At 44.1% G+C, this 18,511-nt stretch overlaps 1 protein-coding gene across 2 annotated transcripts in view; it reads right to left on the bottom strand.

Moving 5' to 3' along the window:
• The window catches only part of SMIM13 (small integral membrane protein 13), a 46,149-nt gene extending 28,540 nt beyond the window's left edge, over positions 1 to 17,609 (bottom strand). Inside the window, exons 1-2 of one of the 2 annotated variants that reach the window (XM_038771128.1) lie at positions 17,449 to 17,609; positions 1,370 to 5,215 (exon numbers count right to left, since the gene is read on the bottom strand). In XM_038771128.1, the coding sequence (XP_038627056.1) occupies positions 5,022 to 5,215; positions 17,449 to 17,524 (270 nt within the window). In that variant the 5' untranslated portion in view covers positions 17,525 to 17,609 and the 3' untranslated portion in view covers positions 1,370 to 5,021. Of the gene's footprint in view, positions 1 to 1,369; positions 5,216 to 17,448 lie in introns of those variants that run through there. The other variant, XM_038771129.1, reaches the window with a different exon arrangement.
• Positions 17,610 to 18,511: the final 902 nt, after the last annotated feature.

Below are 18,511 nucleotides of genomic sequence, written 5' to 3'. Positions count from 1 at the left end.
ATCTAATGTCTGTCTACCCCTTTGGACTGTACGCTCCTTGTGGGTAAGGATCATGTCTACCAACTCTAACCCATTGTACTTTCCCAAGTACTTAGTACAATCAATCAATCGTATTTATTGAGCGCTTACTGTGTGCAGAGCACTGTACTAAGCGCTTGGGAAGTACAAATTGGCAACGTATAGAGACAGTCCCTACCCAACAGTGGGCTCACAGTCTAAAAGAGTGCTCTGCTCACAGTTTGTGCTCAATTAAAACCACTGACGGACTGATTCTCTGTCCCACTTAATCCCCATTTTACAGGTGAGGAAACGGAGGCAGTTAAGTGACTTGTCCAAGGTCACACAGCAGGCAAGTGGCACAGCAGGGATCAGAACCCAGGTCCTCTGGTTCCCAAGCCTGTGTCTCTTCCATTAGGTCATGCTGCTTCTCTAAGATGTACATTGGAATTGTGACAGAGATAATTCCCCAACTGACAATTGTCCAGAACCTAGGCAACCTCAGACACTCAATAAGTTGTGGGTGTCCCACTGACCAGGTCAGCCAAAATCTCTTGTTGCCCAGTTGATCCAATAGATAACACGGGAGCAGCTTTGGTCCCAAGTAGGTCAGATCATCTGTTTTCGATTGAGTAACTGTCTCTGCGCCTGGAAATGGGTTCCTGGACCTGCAGTTCAAGCTGTAGAGCCTGGAATCAGTGCCCACCACTTCCACCTTTGCCCTCACTTACTGTGCTATCCAAATATAAACGCAAAACCTAAAAACCACCCTTCACTTCAGTCGACAGGAAACCCTTGCAAAACCCCTTTACTTGTGCAAGCAATAATCCAAAAGGTAAACAGTCAAGATGCCCTAAGGAATCCTAGCAGCTCCAGCAATATATGATGTCGGGTAAATGAGAATCAAAACCACTGTGAATGTGGGTTTTAAGGAGATGGCTACTTGACTCTGTTACTCCAAAACTGAGAAGCTTGATCTTACCATAAAGTATTATCAAAACTCCAAATTATTTTAAGCCCATCTTTCTACTTCTTAAAGGTAGTAAGTAAAAAGATCTGACGCAGCACTGAGTTGAACCGTGGGCCTCTTTCTAGCAGAAAAACAATATTACTAAGAGTAACTAAAATATACTTGTTACCAGAAAGAGTCCGCGGCACAGTGATGCTGCACTCTGAGGTTAATCCTATTTCTTTGCCTTCTGGTAAAACTCAATTATCAGCAGATGGTTCCCCAATCATTAGTGCCTATTAGTAAACTTCTACCACACAAGGCAGAAAAGGTAAACAGATTAAGCTAGGGAGCTTTAAGATTACTCTAGAGGCCACAGCCCTGTTAGGACATAAAAAGAAAAGAATTATGCACAACAGCTCATTCCTTTTGGTTTTTTTTATTTTTTAGTATCTGTGCAGTCAATTTAAAATGAAACAGTTAAAACGTGATGATACAGACAAACCACAGAAGCATTAGGTACAGTATCTAACAGCCTGGTTTTTGTTTTGTTTTTAACACTGAAGAGGCAAATGATCACTCGCACGCATTCCTCATCATCTCCAAACAACTTCACATCTTTTTCAACATGAGAACTGTTGGACACATACAAATCTAATTCAGTGTAAACCTAATGTTAAGCAGCATGTTGACGGATGTTTTGCAGCACAGCCCACGGTTTTACTGGTAAGTAGCTACAGCAGCAATAGTAGAATGAACTGCATAGAATTACCTTGATGGGTAAATGTTATATATCCACCATCAGAATACGGAAGGAAATCAGCAAGTCCCTCATAACAGAAACAAATAATGTAATCTCTATTAAAATAGAGTTTTTAAAAGGATGCAACTTCATTTTTCCTAGGTTTTAAACCATAATTTACTATTATTTCAACACAGACAAAGGTCTGTGCTTATGCTAGTCTCTTTAGCATGATCTCCCATTCCTGCATTATACAGGACCCAGTGGGATTTTTGTTTATTCATTTTTCAAGTCAACTTCAAGTAAACGATAAGTACTTGAAGTTAACAAAAACATACACTTATATTCTCCAGACAAGTTGCACCACTAAGGCATACCTTTTAAGATAAATGCAATTCTAAAAAAGATTGTATCATTGATTTAAATGATTTCTGTTTAGGAATTTCTTTAGTTAAAAACAGAAACAGTGAATTACACTTCAGATCTCTGAGGCGTGTTTGGTGAAGGAAAAAAAAATGCCTAAACAGTGTGACCCCGCAATCTTCTTGGAAACCTGAAGCCAGTCTGAAGTCTCCCAAACTTTCCTAGATAAAGCCTTGAGATTTTATCTGAGCCTAACAGCCCATTTTTCAAAATTGCTCCTTGAAACATCTGCAATTGTTCTCAACTGAATAGCTCCGTCTCCTGGTACCCATTCACATCCTCATCCAAATGAATTTAAAAATTACCAATAGGAAACCCATGCTTTGACTACAATAAGGATTAGGAGCCTAATTTATCAGTTGCAAAATGATTTAGTGTTATTGGTGTCTAGGCTAGAGCAGCATTATCACCAGAATGCAATCGGCTAAACCTTCAAAAAATGTCCCTTCGCTTCTTCTACAAAGAAGTTCAGAACCTTTGACGCAGCTTGAAAAGGAGAGCAGTGTTTGAGAAGGGGCAGTGTTTAGAAGGGTTGAGCGGGAAAATATGAACACCCACAAACTTCCCAAAGATGAGTACCCTTTGGCTGTTTTCCAGAGTGCTTCAAAGGTTTATTCAAATTCATTTTCAGTTCTTAGAAAGCAGCAGCTTGCTTGTACATCCTTAAGTACAGTTCAAAGTCACTGTCTCACTCTGATATTCAAGCCCTCAGATTATGAACATATCCTCTAATGTACAGATTTTCAAAGCTTTAGAGCTTGCATCCATTATCTCTCAAGGTCACCAATGGGGCATTCCAACTGGATGCATTTCTGCTGCATTTCGCAATATATGAAGTGTCTCTACAGTAGAAAAATCCTGTGAACATCTACGATTTAGTAGACTGCTCTTCCTTTTTCCCCCTAATAAAGGAATATGGCCATAGAAGGCAGAGTCAAGAGAAAAAAGGTTATTTACAATAAGAAGAGGGGAAATTGACTCCTGATAGGGGTAGTCTGGGAAGCAAGGTGCACTAAACAAGAATTCGGGCCACAGAAATCCAACACCTATCACCACTAAATGAGGAAAGCAACTGATGCTTGTCAGTTTATATCTAGAGACACTTAAAGACCTTAGCATTTTTCTCCCATAAGGGAGATGGTTAATGGCTAGGGGCAGAGTGAGCTGGTCAGTCCTTATGACTTTGCAGGTATTTTACAATACCGAATGGTGAGTTAAAGTGACTCTGTACTTTTCCTAAAAACTAGAACCCGGCCAACATGAGACATGCTTATGACAATCGGGCCAATAAATAAGGCTGGACCTATTTCTTTTCCAAGGAAGCATTCATGTCGGGGAGAATTTTCAGAGGAGGGTCGATACCCATTTAATTTCCATGGGCAATGATGTAGCTGTAAAGACTGCAAGCTGCCTACCAGGTTATTCAGGGAGACTCCTGGCAGCATTACACCTCAAGTCTTATGCTCTGAAGCCCCACCTCCAGCGAACACCTGGTGATTAAGACCGTACAAATGTGCCACAACTAATTCTTTCCCCAGGATCAGTAACCTAGTCAAACATTACACAGAAAAGTATCCCAGCTGATCAATCCAGGTACTGTTTCCACTGGTTCCTCATAAAAGTCAATTCTATAGATGCCACAATTAGAGTTCAGCTATTGGGGGGGTGGCGGAGCTATAAGAGTTCCAGGAACTCACTTTAATCTGTCCTAGAAACACCTTTTGTTAATCACTTGAAATAAAAACTTAAGCAAAATGGAATCCAGCAGCTAAAATTAGATACCCACTGACTCCTTTCTCCTCACAACTTGGTTTAAACGTAAAAGGTGATGTTCTCTGGATTCACTTTTACTACCTCAATTCAGGTCTCAAGCAGGATTTTGATTTGTTTTTAGTCACACTGGGCAGTGGGGAGATGATTTAGTAACATGAGGTACCAAACATCACATCACACCTTAAAGCAGGTAGCAGTGGTGTGCACCAAGTTTGTGAAAACTTTAAGTTAGCTAGTTCTAGAGAAACAAATAAAACCTCTGGTACCAAACAGGATATGAAAATATTTAGTCTTTATAATGTGAGAGCTAGGTGTGCAATTAGTACCTGAACAAAGCAGATGACAAAGGAAACTCAACAGTGAGGTTTCTTGACCGATATGCCTCTTTACCACTAGTAAATACTGAGTCTGAAGATCAAACAAGATGAACATCTACCACGAGTCACCTTCCAGTTAAACTGGTACTTTCCACCATCTCTCACTCCGTGACTTTCTCACAACCAAGAACCTTAGAGGTCTTTTCACTCTAATTTTTGTGTGAAGTATTACCGCCTCCACACAGCAAGTGCCTTTAGCACACAGACTTCCCACAGAAAGGAAGGAGAAACAACCCCAATCTAAAGCAGGTATCTGAGAAATATTTCCCAAGTTTGTATGGGTTCTTCACTAGTTGGCAGATAAAAACAGGTGCCTGATTAAAGGAAAACGATTTTATCAACAAAGGTCAAACAACTCCCTTATAAATAACTGCTGGATTGTAAAGCAAAAAAACAACAACAACAACAACACAAACCATTTCAAGTCTGTAATGATTACCATGTTCAGACCAGTGCAAGGAAGTAGATCAAAAGGCCAGGGACTGGCCGACGCTGACTAAGCACGCTAGAGAAGCACACAAGCATCTTGAACCTTGCAGTGGTCTCACTTGTTTTTTATTCCCTTTGTTTCTATATGGCTTTGACTCAAGCCCCTTCCGAACCCCTAGGGGTGTTCCGCATTGGCATCCCAAGAGTACAGATTCACAGCAATTTTGTTTTCTAAGTCAGCATTTTAGGATGAAAACCATTGAGTCATACAGTGCAGAGAGAGGCTCCCTACAGCCTCAAGAAGGTTGCCCTCTGGCCCCAGGGTGCTCTGTTAGGTTGCTTCTTCTGCAGGGGTTCTCCGCTGCCGGACGGATTTGGGCCTAGCCCTCTGGGGAGTAGCTGGGATGTCCTGTTCTGCTTCAGATTCTGAAGGCTCATTATCTCCCTGCTGGGATCCCGTGTCTCCTATGAGCTCTCTGAGGAACTTGAATTTGGACAAAAACAGATGCCAAACGACATACCAACCTGAAAGGAGACAAATGACATCGCTCATGTTATTTCACAGAATGTTAACGGAAGTGAACGCACACGAGACTGGATACAACCCACGGGCCTGTGGCCAAGGTGCCAGACCACAAAGATGGGACCTGACATGCGACCTGCGCCTCAGTTCTTCTATCTGTAAAATGGGGAGAAGATACATGCCTCCTCACCTCCTTAGATTGTGAGCCCCACGTGGGACAGGGATTTTGCTATTTCAGCTTAGCATATGTAGTACAGTGTTTGAATTACTCCAGTGTCTTTAACCTTCCCCCCACAGCTGAAAAACTGGAAGATCGGCAGAAGCTCAGGGTTGAAAATGTTCATGTCCCAATTACAAATGAACACTGAAATAGTGAATTGTGCAAGAAAGACAATCACATTTCAACTACTATTTGTTAAATCAGCTTTTTAGAAACTGAATGTAGGTCAAGCCATATGCCATTTATCAAAAGTTCACCAAGAATCATTTTGCTAAGCGTATATATGCCAATGCTTGATTCTACTAAAACAAATATACCTTGTGGTAGGCAAGGTTGTTTTATACTAATTAATTTTGTTTATTCATGTGTGCCTTTAAAAAAAAAATATCCATGGGTAAGTGCATGCTCAACCAGAATGAGTATTTTCCCCCCTGCTTAAATTGAGCAAGTGTATTTAGCACAAGAGGGAAGAAGAAAGTTGGAGCAAGATACTAATCAGAAAGGCAGAGATGGTGGTTGTTTGTATTACAAATTTGGGGCAAAAATGTCAATTGGTGGGGCTCTCCCTCTTGGCCTACGTACAGCTAGGAAAGTCAGCCAAAAAAGGAAATATGTTAAATGCAAAAATCATAGGAGCTCAGGAAATGTTCTCCTGGGTTGGAAACGAGGTCCATCCAGATTGGCATTCTGTCCGTCTCAAAAACATGCACCCTCAGTTCTGCCAGACCAAGAACTATGTGTTATGACGGGGGCACTGTTAGGGAAATACCACACGCTCTTCTAACTATAGCACGGCTCTGGCACGCCGCATCATCAAAGAAACCATATGTGCACAGGATATGTGACGACTACTACAGCGTGAGTCTTCTCCAATGTGGGATTTGGCTTGCCGTGTGGCCTTGGGCAAGTCACTTCATTCTTCTGTGCCTCAGTTCCCTCATCAGCAAAATGGGTTTTTTTGTTGTTTTTTTTAATGGCATTTGTTAAGTGCTTACTATGTGCTAAGCGCTGGGTTCAATACCTGTTCTCCTTCCCACTTGAACTATGAGCCCCATGTGGGACCTGATATCTCGTATCTACCCCACAGCTAAGTACAGTGCTTGGCACACAGTAAATGCTTAACAAATAGAAGAACTATTATTAGTGGCTGTGGCCAGGTGGAAGCAACTGATAGGTTACTGGCAGTTAGAACAATTGGCCTCCCCTAAGGGAGGGGTTCCCAGAAGTGAGTTTCCTCTTCCTCCTCTGCTTAGAGTTTCTCCTCTCCCTTGCTCTGAAAGTTGGGCTAGCGTGGGTGTCTACCACACCCACTTGGAATGGCCTAATTCCAGGAGAGCAAACTGGGTCTTTTTACAAGGAATTCATACTTTAAGGTAATAATGGCCTGTAATGGTAATGTAAGGGATGATTCCCTAGCGACCTAAAAGAATAAATATGCCTCTAGATAGAGGTTTCCTGTAGGGTGCTACTCACCTCGGGACCAAAATGCTAGACCAAGTATAAGAAGCAAAGCCCCTGATTATTGCCTTAAGTGAACTGTTTCTTCAGTTTTGCCTAGCTTTACCGATTTCTGCCTAGACTCCCCAAATTAAAGATGAGTTGACTGCAAATGTATTAATGCCGAGTATTCATTAGGCCAACAATTCACTTCTGAGTATCAAAAAAAAATAACATGAGTTTTTCAAAAGCAAATACAAGAACTACAAAAAATACAGTCGCTGAGCTCGAGGGACAGAAGCTCAAGGGTGGTGCTGGCCAGTGGACCTGTGAGCTCTGGTGGAGCTGTCATCATCATCATCAATCGTATTTATTGAGCGCTTACTATGTGCAGAGCACTGTACTAAGCGCTTGGGAAGTACAAATTGGCAACATATAGAGACAGTCCCTACCCAACAGTGGGCTCACAGTCTAAAAGAAAATTTTTTCTCAGCACTCTTAGGTGATCTATTCTAGACCCTCCTAGGTATTTACAATCTTTTTTTTTTTTTTTAAACTCTCATACCAGAGAGGGGATTAGAACCCAGGCCTCCAGCCTTTCAAGGCTGTTACTTTCCCTCTGAGCCACCACAGGCCACCACACTGAGCCACCACAGCTGTCCACACTGGAGTTTAGATACAGAGGACCGCAGTCACTCCAGAAGGGAAAAGAGTCAACCAGAAGCTACAAAGTAAAGCCACATATTATTGCTTTATGGTGAAGCCAGCCCCACCCTAGAAAGGAAGTAACTAAGGGGGAGGAGGGGGAGAAGAATGGGGAATAGTCTAGTCCCTTCTAGACTGTGAGCCCGTTGTTGGGTACGGATTGTCTCTATCTGTTGCCGAATTGTACTTTCCAAGCGGTTAGTACAGTGCTCGGCACACAGTAAGCGCTCAATAAATACGACAATGAAATGAATGAATGGAGAAGAAACTGGAATGAATGAAGTAAGGAAGATGGATGCAAAAGGGAGACAGAAGGAGATTTAGGAACATAAATCCCATGCTAGCTTCCAAGTAATTTGGCTCAACATCAGTTGGTTTAGCTTGTGTTAAACCAGCTTAAGACGCAGAATCTAGTATTGTCATATTGGTACGTTTGCTAATCTGGTCTTCACCAAAGTGGCATATATTACTGTATTTATTTGCAGTAACAAAATGAAAAGACATCAGACAGTTACAGCAAAAGAAAAAGGATCTGCAAGCAATAAGTTATACTTTTAAAAAAAACTGTAATAGAGAATGAACAATATTGAAAGACTATTTATTGCAGGATATAGGAAAAGGTTCACAAAATGATACCATATGTCATGACTTTTGGGAGGTCTAGATAATCAGATGATTTGCCTTGGCTAAAGTAAAACTCCTGCAAACTTTACTCCAGTTAATTAACTGTACTTTTGAGGATCCTTATTATGTGCAGGTTAAAGTTAGAGCTGTTATTTGACTTGCAATTTTAGTGATATGGTGTTTACCCATGCAATTAACTACAATTTATATGAAGTGCAAGAATGTCAGTGTTTCATACTAAGATTAACTCAAGGGGGTATCCACAAAAATATGGTAAACTTAAAAAGTAATCTTATGTCTTAACTGACTAATTTGAAAAGAAGAGCTGTATGCAAGATAAAATGCTAAAAAGAGACACGATATAGAAGTAAAAACAGAATGCGGCTTTTGATTTGGGAATTGGCTCGCAGTATCAGAATCCAGTGTAGATGAGTGTTCTGTAACACTGGACTAATTTCAATGCTGAGTCCAGGGTGTAAAATATGGATGTGCTGGTAATTTTTACTGTTACTCTTAAGAGAAAATAATAATAATAATGGTATTTGTTAAACACTTACTATATGCCACGCACCATACTGAGCTCTGGAATATAGTTCAATACAGGTGATGCCGGAACCACCATGGTGCTACTGATGGATTTTTTTCAAACCAAACAAATTACAGGTTGCTTGGTCCCCACAGGCATGTAAAAGTTGAGTAATCCAAAACCTGCTGTGTGGGAATGGAGTCCTTCTGAAGGCTGAGGTAGAAGACCCAGCAGCTCAAAAGGGATCTTTAGGCTCTGTCCAAAACCAAAAATGGGCGTCAGTCACTTACAGCACCACCAAGCCCAGAAACTGGCCAAATGAAGGTCATATGGCTAACAACAGAGATGTTTTGGTTGCTCAGTCCCCTATCCACATGGCGCTTACTGCCTGGGTGGGGCTGGGAGGTGGGGGGCAGACATTAATATAAGTAAAAGATATGTACATAAGTGCTCAGATGACCTACAACAATCAATCACTGGTATTTATTGAGCACTTGCTGTGTTCAGAGCACTGTACTAACTGCTTGGGAGAGTGCAATACAATAGAGTTGGTAGGCATGATCCCTGCCCACAAGGAGGTCACAGTCTAGCAGAGGAGACAGATATTAAAATAAATTACAGATGGTTGAAATAGCAGGGTATAAGGATAGATATAAAAGAGCTGTGAGGTTGAGGGTGGGATGAATATCAAGTGTTGAAGGGTACAGTTCCAAGTGCACAGGCAATGCAGAAGGGAGAGCGAGAAAGAGAAATGAAGGCTCAGGCAGGGAAGGGCTTTAGGAGGAGATGAGATCTAAGTAAGCTATCCAAGTTGCCGGAACTTCTATTTTGGGGCCCCAGAATAGTCAGGATGTTTCAGAAGCTAGAGGAAGGCTTCTGATTGTTTTGTGGAAGAGTGGACTTCAAAGGAAGCCCGTCTGCTGCCACTTTGTAAGGGAAGTGTGGAGCAAAACTATTCTCTGCTGTGTTGAGCAGTATGGCACCTAAAGTAGGGAAGGTGGAAGTTACGAGTGTGTGAGTGTGGGTTGTGGTGTGTGCATGTAAGGGAAGTGTCAGGGCCAATCAAAGGCTTTATTGTACGCTTACTGTGTACACAGCACTATAGTAGGCACTCTGGAGAGCAATAGTCACGCTGATGGATATGTTCCCTGACTACAAGGAGCTTACAGTCAAGTGGGGCACAGCAATGTAAGTAGAAGTGATATACAATGTATGGTGAGTGCAGTACTGCTATTTTTCAACATACCATATTTTTAAGTATTTCATTTATATCCAGATGATTGGGAATGTGTCTACCAACTTGGTTACACTGTACTCCCCCAAGCACTTAGCACACAGTAAGTGCTCAATAAATATAACTGACTGCTATTTATGATATAAAATACACTAACATAGCTATATCACCCATCTGGAGTTGATTTTACAATGTAAAAACACTAGCTTTTCCACAAGTTTGTCATAGCATAGAACCTTTAAACATGGCCATCAAAAAAAAAAAAAAACCAAATCCTCTAGAAATCTGTTCTCTTGCACATGTGTGGCACACAATTATTCCCTATCCAAGAACAGCCCACAGTAATCATGTTATTGGAAAAATCATCCTACTGAGATGGGAACAGAACTCTTCTTTTCTCCCCCCAAATAAATGGTCCTCTTGACGGTTACATTTTAGATATATTTTATTGGATTCTTTGGTTAAAAAGAAAACGGTTTGAAGTTGAAGTTTAGCAGCTCAAGTTTTAAATGGTGCTGCCAAAATTTAAGGGAGTTGATTGCTGCATTAGTAGTACCAGAAAAATATTCTTTGAGAAATACTGATCTACTCCAAATGTTCTTGGAGAACTTCTGAAGATGTGACAACCCTAAATTTTACTCTGAAAAACAATCAAAATGTGGTCTAGGCTAGGCTGGATTAATTCCAACTAGACTAGAAACAGGCAACACAAAACAACTGTCGTTCCATTCTGAAAAATAAAAGAGAGGAGACGTCTACTCCCTAGGGCCCTGTTCTTGTCTCTTTGGCCACTGACCCCTTGCTCACACCCTCCCTCCCACCTGGAACCCCCTCCTCCTCTTCATATCTACCTGACCATGGCTCTCCCCAGCGTCAAAGCCCCTCTGAAATCACGACTCCTCAAGGAGACCGTCCCCACTTAACTCCCATCTGCCCACCTTATATCCCCCAACTCCCTCATCTGCACTTCATGTCACTGTAGGACCTGGGGACTCAAACCCCTCCAGAGAATCTGCAGAAATATCTTATGTACTCTATTACTTCCACTTATCTGTAAGGTATTTAACGCTCAACCTTGCCTCATAGATCGTAAGCTGCTTGAGGGCAGAGATGGTGTCTACTAACACCCTAGTGCAGTGCTCTGTCCATAAAAGGGGCTCAGTAAATACAGTTGTTGGATAGGGCCATCCAGGGGGAGGTAGATGTGATGCAGTTACAGGTCAGTTTATCAATGACACTGTGCATCTGTGTGCCATTTCACTAAGATCTGGTACAAGATCGAAACAGAAACTCCTTACCATTAACTTATAGGCAATTAGCTCTCTTCCACCTACCACAAGCCAGCCCTCCCACTCAGCTCCTCAAACACCAGCCTACTCACTGTCACCTCACTCTCGTCTATCTCACCACCTACTCCTTGTCCACGTCCTCCCCCTGGCATAGAACTCCCTCCGCCTTCACGTCCAACAAAGAACCAATCTCCCCACTTTCAAAGCCCTCCTAAAAATCACATCTCTTTCAAAAGGCCTTCCCTAAGCCCTCGATACTCCTATTTGCCCTTCCTTCTGCATCATCTATGCACTTGAATCTGTAACCCTCAAGCATTTGGTATTCACCCAACCTTCAGCCCCACAGCACTTAGGTACACATCCTCAAACACTGCCACATCCACTTTAGGTAATTTTTTAAAATTGCCTTCTAGATCATAAACGTGCAGGGCTTAGTGTAATGCTCTGCACACAGTAAGCACTCAATAAATACCATGGCTTGATTAGTATTTACCAAGCACTTAATTAAGGAGTGGAAGACATTGTCCCCCATTCCGTGGACCTCATTCAGGAGCTTAGAAGGTCAGAAGAGCAGGAGCCCCAGGGCAATGTCAGGAATCTCCAGGGCAGATATTCCAAATCTGAAAACATTTCCTGATCCTATCAATCAATGGTATCCATTCAGCTCTGTGTGCTTGGGAGAGTATAGTACAATAGAGTTGGTAGGCACATTCCTCTCCCACAACGGGCTTTGTGCTTGTGTGTCACCCCTGGGGCCTATGCTGAGAGTTGGCAATCTAAGATGCACTAGAAGCCAGTAGCGCCACTCACAACAAGCTCATTCCTGACAGGACTGCACTTTCACTACATGTTTTGGCCAGAACACAGCAGCAGAAATATGGAATATTCTTCTGTCAATGCAAGGCTGACGGATGGAGCCTACAAAGTCATAGGAAACGGTTTTACGCATGGCCTTGGGCACGGTGAGCCCCACAACGTGAGTTTTCCTGGGACTCTGCAAGAATGCAATTCCTTCATTGTAGAACTACCTGCACTTCTTTAAAGCTTGCACCAGAACTCCAGGCTTTGAAGATTACTCAAACCACATAAGAAATTTCACTATGACTGCAAGGAGGGAGAATACAAATAGACAGAACCATGGGCTTTCAAAAATGCCCCATCATTACCAACAGGAACTTATTCTAAAGAGATCATCCAGTGTGTAGTAGTAATACATACTATTTATTGTTTTCCTTTCCTTCTGCTGCTGATGGCTATGAAGGAATTTCTGTGCTTACTAGCACCTTTCATCAGTGGTCACAGAGGCAAAGCAAAGCTCATGAATCACTTTTGCTCCTTTTCAAAAACGGCTCTAGCAAAGACTTTTTTTGGAGGGGGGGTAAAACTTGAAACTATTGGCCAAAATGAGATTTTTTCATTCTTTTTTTTGTCTTGATGCCTTGGATAAACAAGTTATTTGTATCTAGGTCTACAACTCTCCTCATCTATATCCTGTCAGAAAACAAGAGCTGGAAGCAGTTCAAGAAATGTGCTGCGAGGATCTATATTTTTATAGGAGTGTCTAAACATGTTATGGCCCGTGTCACTGCACTCCTTAAAAGAATCCATACTTGGTGAGCACTCATGGGAATAGGAGGAGATTTTAAGAGCTCTCTCTTGGTAGTGTAGAAGGTGATTTACACACAAACTTCACTGAAATTTAAACACCCAATTGCTCGCATGCCTGGTTATATTTAATCCCAGCCACTGGAGTTTTCTCCAGATTGCTGGGGATGAATGTGGAGAATTCCATCACCCTCGAAGCACACCCACAAGTTCCCAAATATAAAGCCAAAAGGACCTACTTCCAGGCCATGGCTTCAAATCACAGGAGGAGGGTACCTTCCTTTACCGCTTGGATCCTTGGATATTTAGGGATCCAAGAGAATGGCTAGGTATTTGCCTAGGTCTGGCAAAGAGGTACCATCCCAAAGAGGGATGGTAAATCCCTCACCTGCCCTCATCGATGAAGTTGGCATCATCTCACCTGCTCTCCTCAGTCCGCAGATGTGAAAAACAAAGGAGTATCCATTCAGTTTGTTAGTTAATACTTTTTATTGAATGCCTACTGTGTGCAAAGCACTAGAATGCAACAGAATTAGGAGACAAGTTCCCTGCCCTCAAAGAGTTTGCAATCTATGTCATGATGGGTGAGGAGGCGTTGGCAGAACAACTGATCAACTAATGATCTTTTCTGAGGTCTTTACTGTGCACAAAGCAATGAACTAAGTGCTTGGGAGAGTACAACAGAGTTGGTAGAGAAGATTTCCACCCACAAAGTTTACCATCTAGTGGCAGCGCAGGACTCTATGCTCTAGTGGAAAGGACACTGAACCTGCGGGTCAAGAGACCTGAGTTTCTTTCATTACTTGCCTTTTCTGGGCCTATTTCCTTATCTGTAAAATGGGTATCTAATACCTGTCTGGAACAGGGACCGTATCTATTCTGATTTCACATATCTACCTCAACCATGCAGGCCCATGCAGGACTCCTACCACTAGGTTCCCTACACCAGACAATGTTTTACATCACCATTTTACCACCTCAAGTGGTTTAAACACAAAATGGAATGGAAAAAAACAGTTAATGGCCATTTAGAAGAAAAATGAAAGATCCCCCATTTGAATTCCAGGCTCCGGAGTAACAAAAATTGGCATCCGCAGAACTTTCCAGTGAAAAACTACAAAACTCAGTTCATTTATGCCAACCCTAAAGAAACAGGATTTTTTTCATATAAAATAAACATGTTCCCCATTGGCAATTCTCCACTAGCACTACAAAATTATTTTAAAATATTAAAGAGTGCACAAGAGAAAATCAATTACCTGATTCTCAATTATTTGAATGACAGATTACCTGACCTGAGATTTACTCAAATAATTCCCTCCCTCCAAAAACAGTTTGACAACTAAACAAAATTGGTCAAACACCTGTCCACTTTAAAAAAAAATGAGGTTCGGCTAAGTAAACTCTCAGTTATTTAGCCTAACCTTAGTCCCAAAGGGTATAAAGGTGATTATCCAGCTATGTTATTAATTGGAATTAACTGAACAGCTCTCAAATCATCATCAGATTTGCTACTCCATAGATAAAATACAATTTAATGGAAGTCTGAAGAGGAATTTGAGTTTTGTTCTGATAATTGTGAGGAAACTAATTCTTCATTCTTACTCTAAAAATCCAAGTTGTAAACAATTTGAACCAATTCTGGGGAAAAGGAACTAAAACTTGTATCACCCTGATTAGAAAATAAGTAGTAGGCTCAGAAATTTCAACAGTCTATTCTCCAACCAGCAGTATTTATACAGCATTTACTCAGAGCACAGTTCACAATCTTGCTGGGTTATGTTTATATGACAAATTCTGCAAAACCATCTTTTCTGGGGACAGTCCCTTTGTAATGATCACTAAGTTACAGATTTGAAGAATAGCCCAAAAGTCCTATCCTTCTTTGAAAATGTTTTTGATGTTCCCCAAATCTGTTAACTTTGAAAATACATATTTTTCCAAGGTTATGTTCATCAAATAATTTCTGGCAATTTAGCACAGTTTACTATAACTAGAAACCTTTCACCTTCACTCTTGCAAATCTAGCAGGAGATTGCTTTTAGACTGTGAGCCCACTGTTGGGTAGGGACTGTCTCTATATGTCGCCAATTTATACTTCCCAAGCGCTTAGTACAGTGCTCTGCACATAGTAAGCACTCAATAAATATGATTGATGATGATGATTGCAGGCACCCTGCATCCATCCTTACACAATGATTTTTCTACTCTGCAGTGTTCCACCATTCTTTGCTAAGAGAATTCATGTCTTCAATAACAGTTTTATAAAAAGGAGTCTACCCTGGTGTGAAATTGAGCTAATGTTGTCCTGAGACAAGTTTCTTCCAGCATCAAGATGAAAATTTCTCACAATACTGAGATTCTAGCCCTTTGAGCTTAACCTACTTCCTTACAAGGTGACTTACTATCACCTTCATTTTCAATATTTGACCGCTAATATGGACCTCGACTTGAGTTTGCTTTCAAAGGCTTCACCATCTTGCTAAAACTGATTTAAAAGATGACTACCTAACCAGAGAAGCTCCATGTAAATAAACTTGCTCTGAATTTGTAAGAAGAGACTGGGAGAGATAATTGCTTAAGCTTTAGAAAATAGTTCATGGTTAAAAAAAATGTGCATAGATGCTGGCAGACTGAAGGAGTGGACAGCTACCGGTGAATTAGAGACAAGAGGCAGCCATGCCCCAGTTACAGATCTCCTCCTGACAGTCTGTCCACCAGATGGTCATTTCCCTCGCCTGAACCGCAGATAATGCTATATCTCACCTGGAATGGAAGAAATCACATTTTTTTTTGATGTGACTTAATTTAGCCTTGGAAGCCGCCGCGTGGCCTAGTAAAAAAAGAGCACAGGGCTGGGAATCAGGAGACCTGGGTTCTAATCCCAGCTTCTCTACCGCCTGCTGGGTGACCTTGGACAAGTCACTCAACTTCTCTGTGCCTCCTTATCCTCAACTGTAAAAACAGGGATTAGCTACCTGTTCTGCCTCCTACTTAGACTGTGTGCCCCACCTGGGAAAAGAACTATGGCTGCACGGTACCTTACCCCAGCACTGAGCACAGTGTTTGCACGGTGTGGCAAATAGAGCATGGGCCTAGGCGTCAGAAAGTTCCAGGTTCTAATCCCAGCTCTGCCACTTCATCATCAATCGTACTTATTGAGCGCTTACTATGTGCAGAGCACTGTACTAAGCGCTTGGGAAGTACAAATTGGCCACATATAGAGGCGGTCCCTACCCAACAGTGGGCTCACAGTCTAAAAGGGGGAGACAGAGAACAAAACCAATCATACTAACAAAATGAAATAAATAGAATAGATATGTGCAAGTAAAATAGAGTAATAAATATGTACAAACATATATACATATATACAGGTGCCACTTGTCTGCTATGAGACCCTGAGCAAGTCCATTTGTCTGCTGTGTGACCTTGGTCAGGTCGCTTCATTGTGCCTCAGTTACCTCATCTGTAAAATGGAGATTGAGACTGTGAGCCCCCCCAAGGGACAGGGACTATGTCCAACCTGATTTGCTTGTATCCACCCCGGCGCTTAGTGCAGTGCCTGGCACATAGTAAGCACTCAAATACCACAATCAGTATTACAGAGGATGAGCTGAGCAAGTACTATCCTTTTGAAAATGATGATGGTATTTGCTAAGAGCTTATGCAGCAGCTAAGTGGTGGGATCAGAATTAGAACCCACATCCTCTGACTCCCAAGCCCGGGCTTTTTCCACTAAGCCACGCTTCTTAATGAGACTTCTAATCTAGTACTACCTTTACCCCCCAAAATATTCCTATCATTAGCCCTGCACCTTCGAGGGCCGAACAAAATTTACCGCAAAATCCCGTTTCGTTGGTGCCAGTTTCCACCGACCCACCCTGTCTGCGGTTTCCCGGGATAAAACCCCGAGGCAGAAAGTGGAGGGTGGGAGTGCTGGAGGTGCGGTGGAGGAGGTTTTGGGGGTGCAGTGCGGGGTGGAGGGGGTTTTGGGGGTGCAGAGGGGGTGGAGGGGGCTTTGGGGGTGGAGGGGGTTTTGAGAGTGCAGCAGGGGTGGAGGGGGTTTTGGGGGTGAGGAGGGGGTGGAGGGGGTTTTGAGGGTGCATTGGGGGTGGAGGGGGTTTTGAGGGTGCATTGGGGGTGCAGGGGTTTTGAGGGTGCATTGGGGGTGGAGGGATTTTGAGGGTGCATTGGGGGTGGAGGGATTTTGGGGGTGCATTGGGGGTGGAGGGATTTTGAGGGTGCATTGGGGGTGGAGGGATTTTGAGGGTGCATTGGGGGTGGAGGGATTTTGGGGGTGCATTGGGGGTGGAGGAATTTTGAGGGTGCATTGGGGGTGGAGGGATTTTGAGGGTGCATTGGGGGTGGAGGGATTTTGAGGGTGCATTGGGGGTGGAGGGATTTTGGGGGTGCACTGGGGGTGGAGGGGCTTTGGGGGTGCGGTGGAGTTTTGAGGGTGCGGTGGAGGGGACTTTGGGGATGCGGTGGGGGAAGGAGGTGGGTTGGGGGTGCGGTGGGGGGTGGGGGTTTTGGAGGTGGAGGGAGTGGGGTTTTGGGGGTGCGGTGGGATCCCCGGGAGTGGGGGCGGCACTCACCGCACAGCATGAAGAGGAGGACGCACAGCAGCGTGGCCACGATGACCAGCAGGGTCAGCCCGATGCTCTGCCACATTTTGGGCGGGGGGCGAAGGGCCGAGCCCCGGGCCTCCGCGGGCTGCTGCTGCCGCTGCCGCTGCTGCTGCTGCCCTACAGGGGCCTCGGGCCGGGGCCGGGGCTGCCGGGCGGCATCGGCGGCGGACACCGCAGGCCCCCTCCGCTCCGCTCCGCTCCCCTCCCCTCCCCTCCGCTCCCCTCCGCTCCTAGCCCCGGGACGCGGGGGAGAGCCGGGGCCCCGGCCCTGGAGCGGGCCCGCCCGACCGACACCGCTCCATGGCGGCGGGAGGCTGCAGGGAAGAAGGAAAAAAGGAAAGAAGAAAGGGAGGAAGGGAGGGGAAAGCGGCCCGGAGAGGACGGTGACCCGGCCGGCGGACAAGCGAACGAACGAGCCGCTCTGCTTCCGTCCGTCCCCGGCTCCGCCGCGGCGGGGACTGCGCCCGCTCCTCCTCCTCCTCCCCCCAACTACCCCGCGTCAGGCCCCAGGGGCCCGTGGGAAATGTAGTCCTCCTCGGCGCCGAGCACGCTACCGCTCCCAGGAGGCCGCGCGCCGCGGAGACTACGACTCCCAGGAGGCCGCGCGCGCCGCACTCCTCGCCCCGCCCCACCCCGGCCCCCGTGCGCGCGCGAGGCCAGCTGTCAGGAAGCCCCGGGGCTGCTGCTGCTGCTGCTCTCGACGCTCCGGCGCCGTAATAATAATTGATAATAATAATAATAATAATAATAACTACCACCTCTATGCAGATGATTTCCAAATCTACATCCCCAGCCCCGTTCTCTCCTCTGCAGTCTCGCATTTCTCCCTGCCTGTTTAATAATAAGAATAACGATGGTATGTGTTAAGCGCTTACTAGGTGCAAAGCACTGTTCTAAGCGCTGGGGAGGTTACAAGGTGATCAGGTGGTCCCACGGGGGGCCCACAGTTTTAAGCCCCATTTCACAGATGAGGGAACTGAGGCACAGAGAAGTCAAGGGAGTTGCCCAAAGTCACCCAGCTGACAGTTGG

This window comes from Tachyglossus aculeatus, chromosome X2 (genome assembly GCF_015852505.1).
Source record: "Tachyglossus aculeatus isolate mTacAcu1 chromosome X2, mTacAcu1.pri, whole genome shotgun sequence".
Taxonomy (NCBI): Eukaryota; Metazoa; Chordata; class Mammalia; order Monotremata; family Tachyglossidae; genus Tachyglossus; species Tachyglossus aculeatus.
Note: the sequence above shows the minus strand (reverse complement) of the source record. Positions and strands in the feature narration are given on the sequence as shown.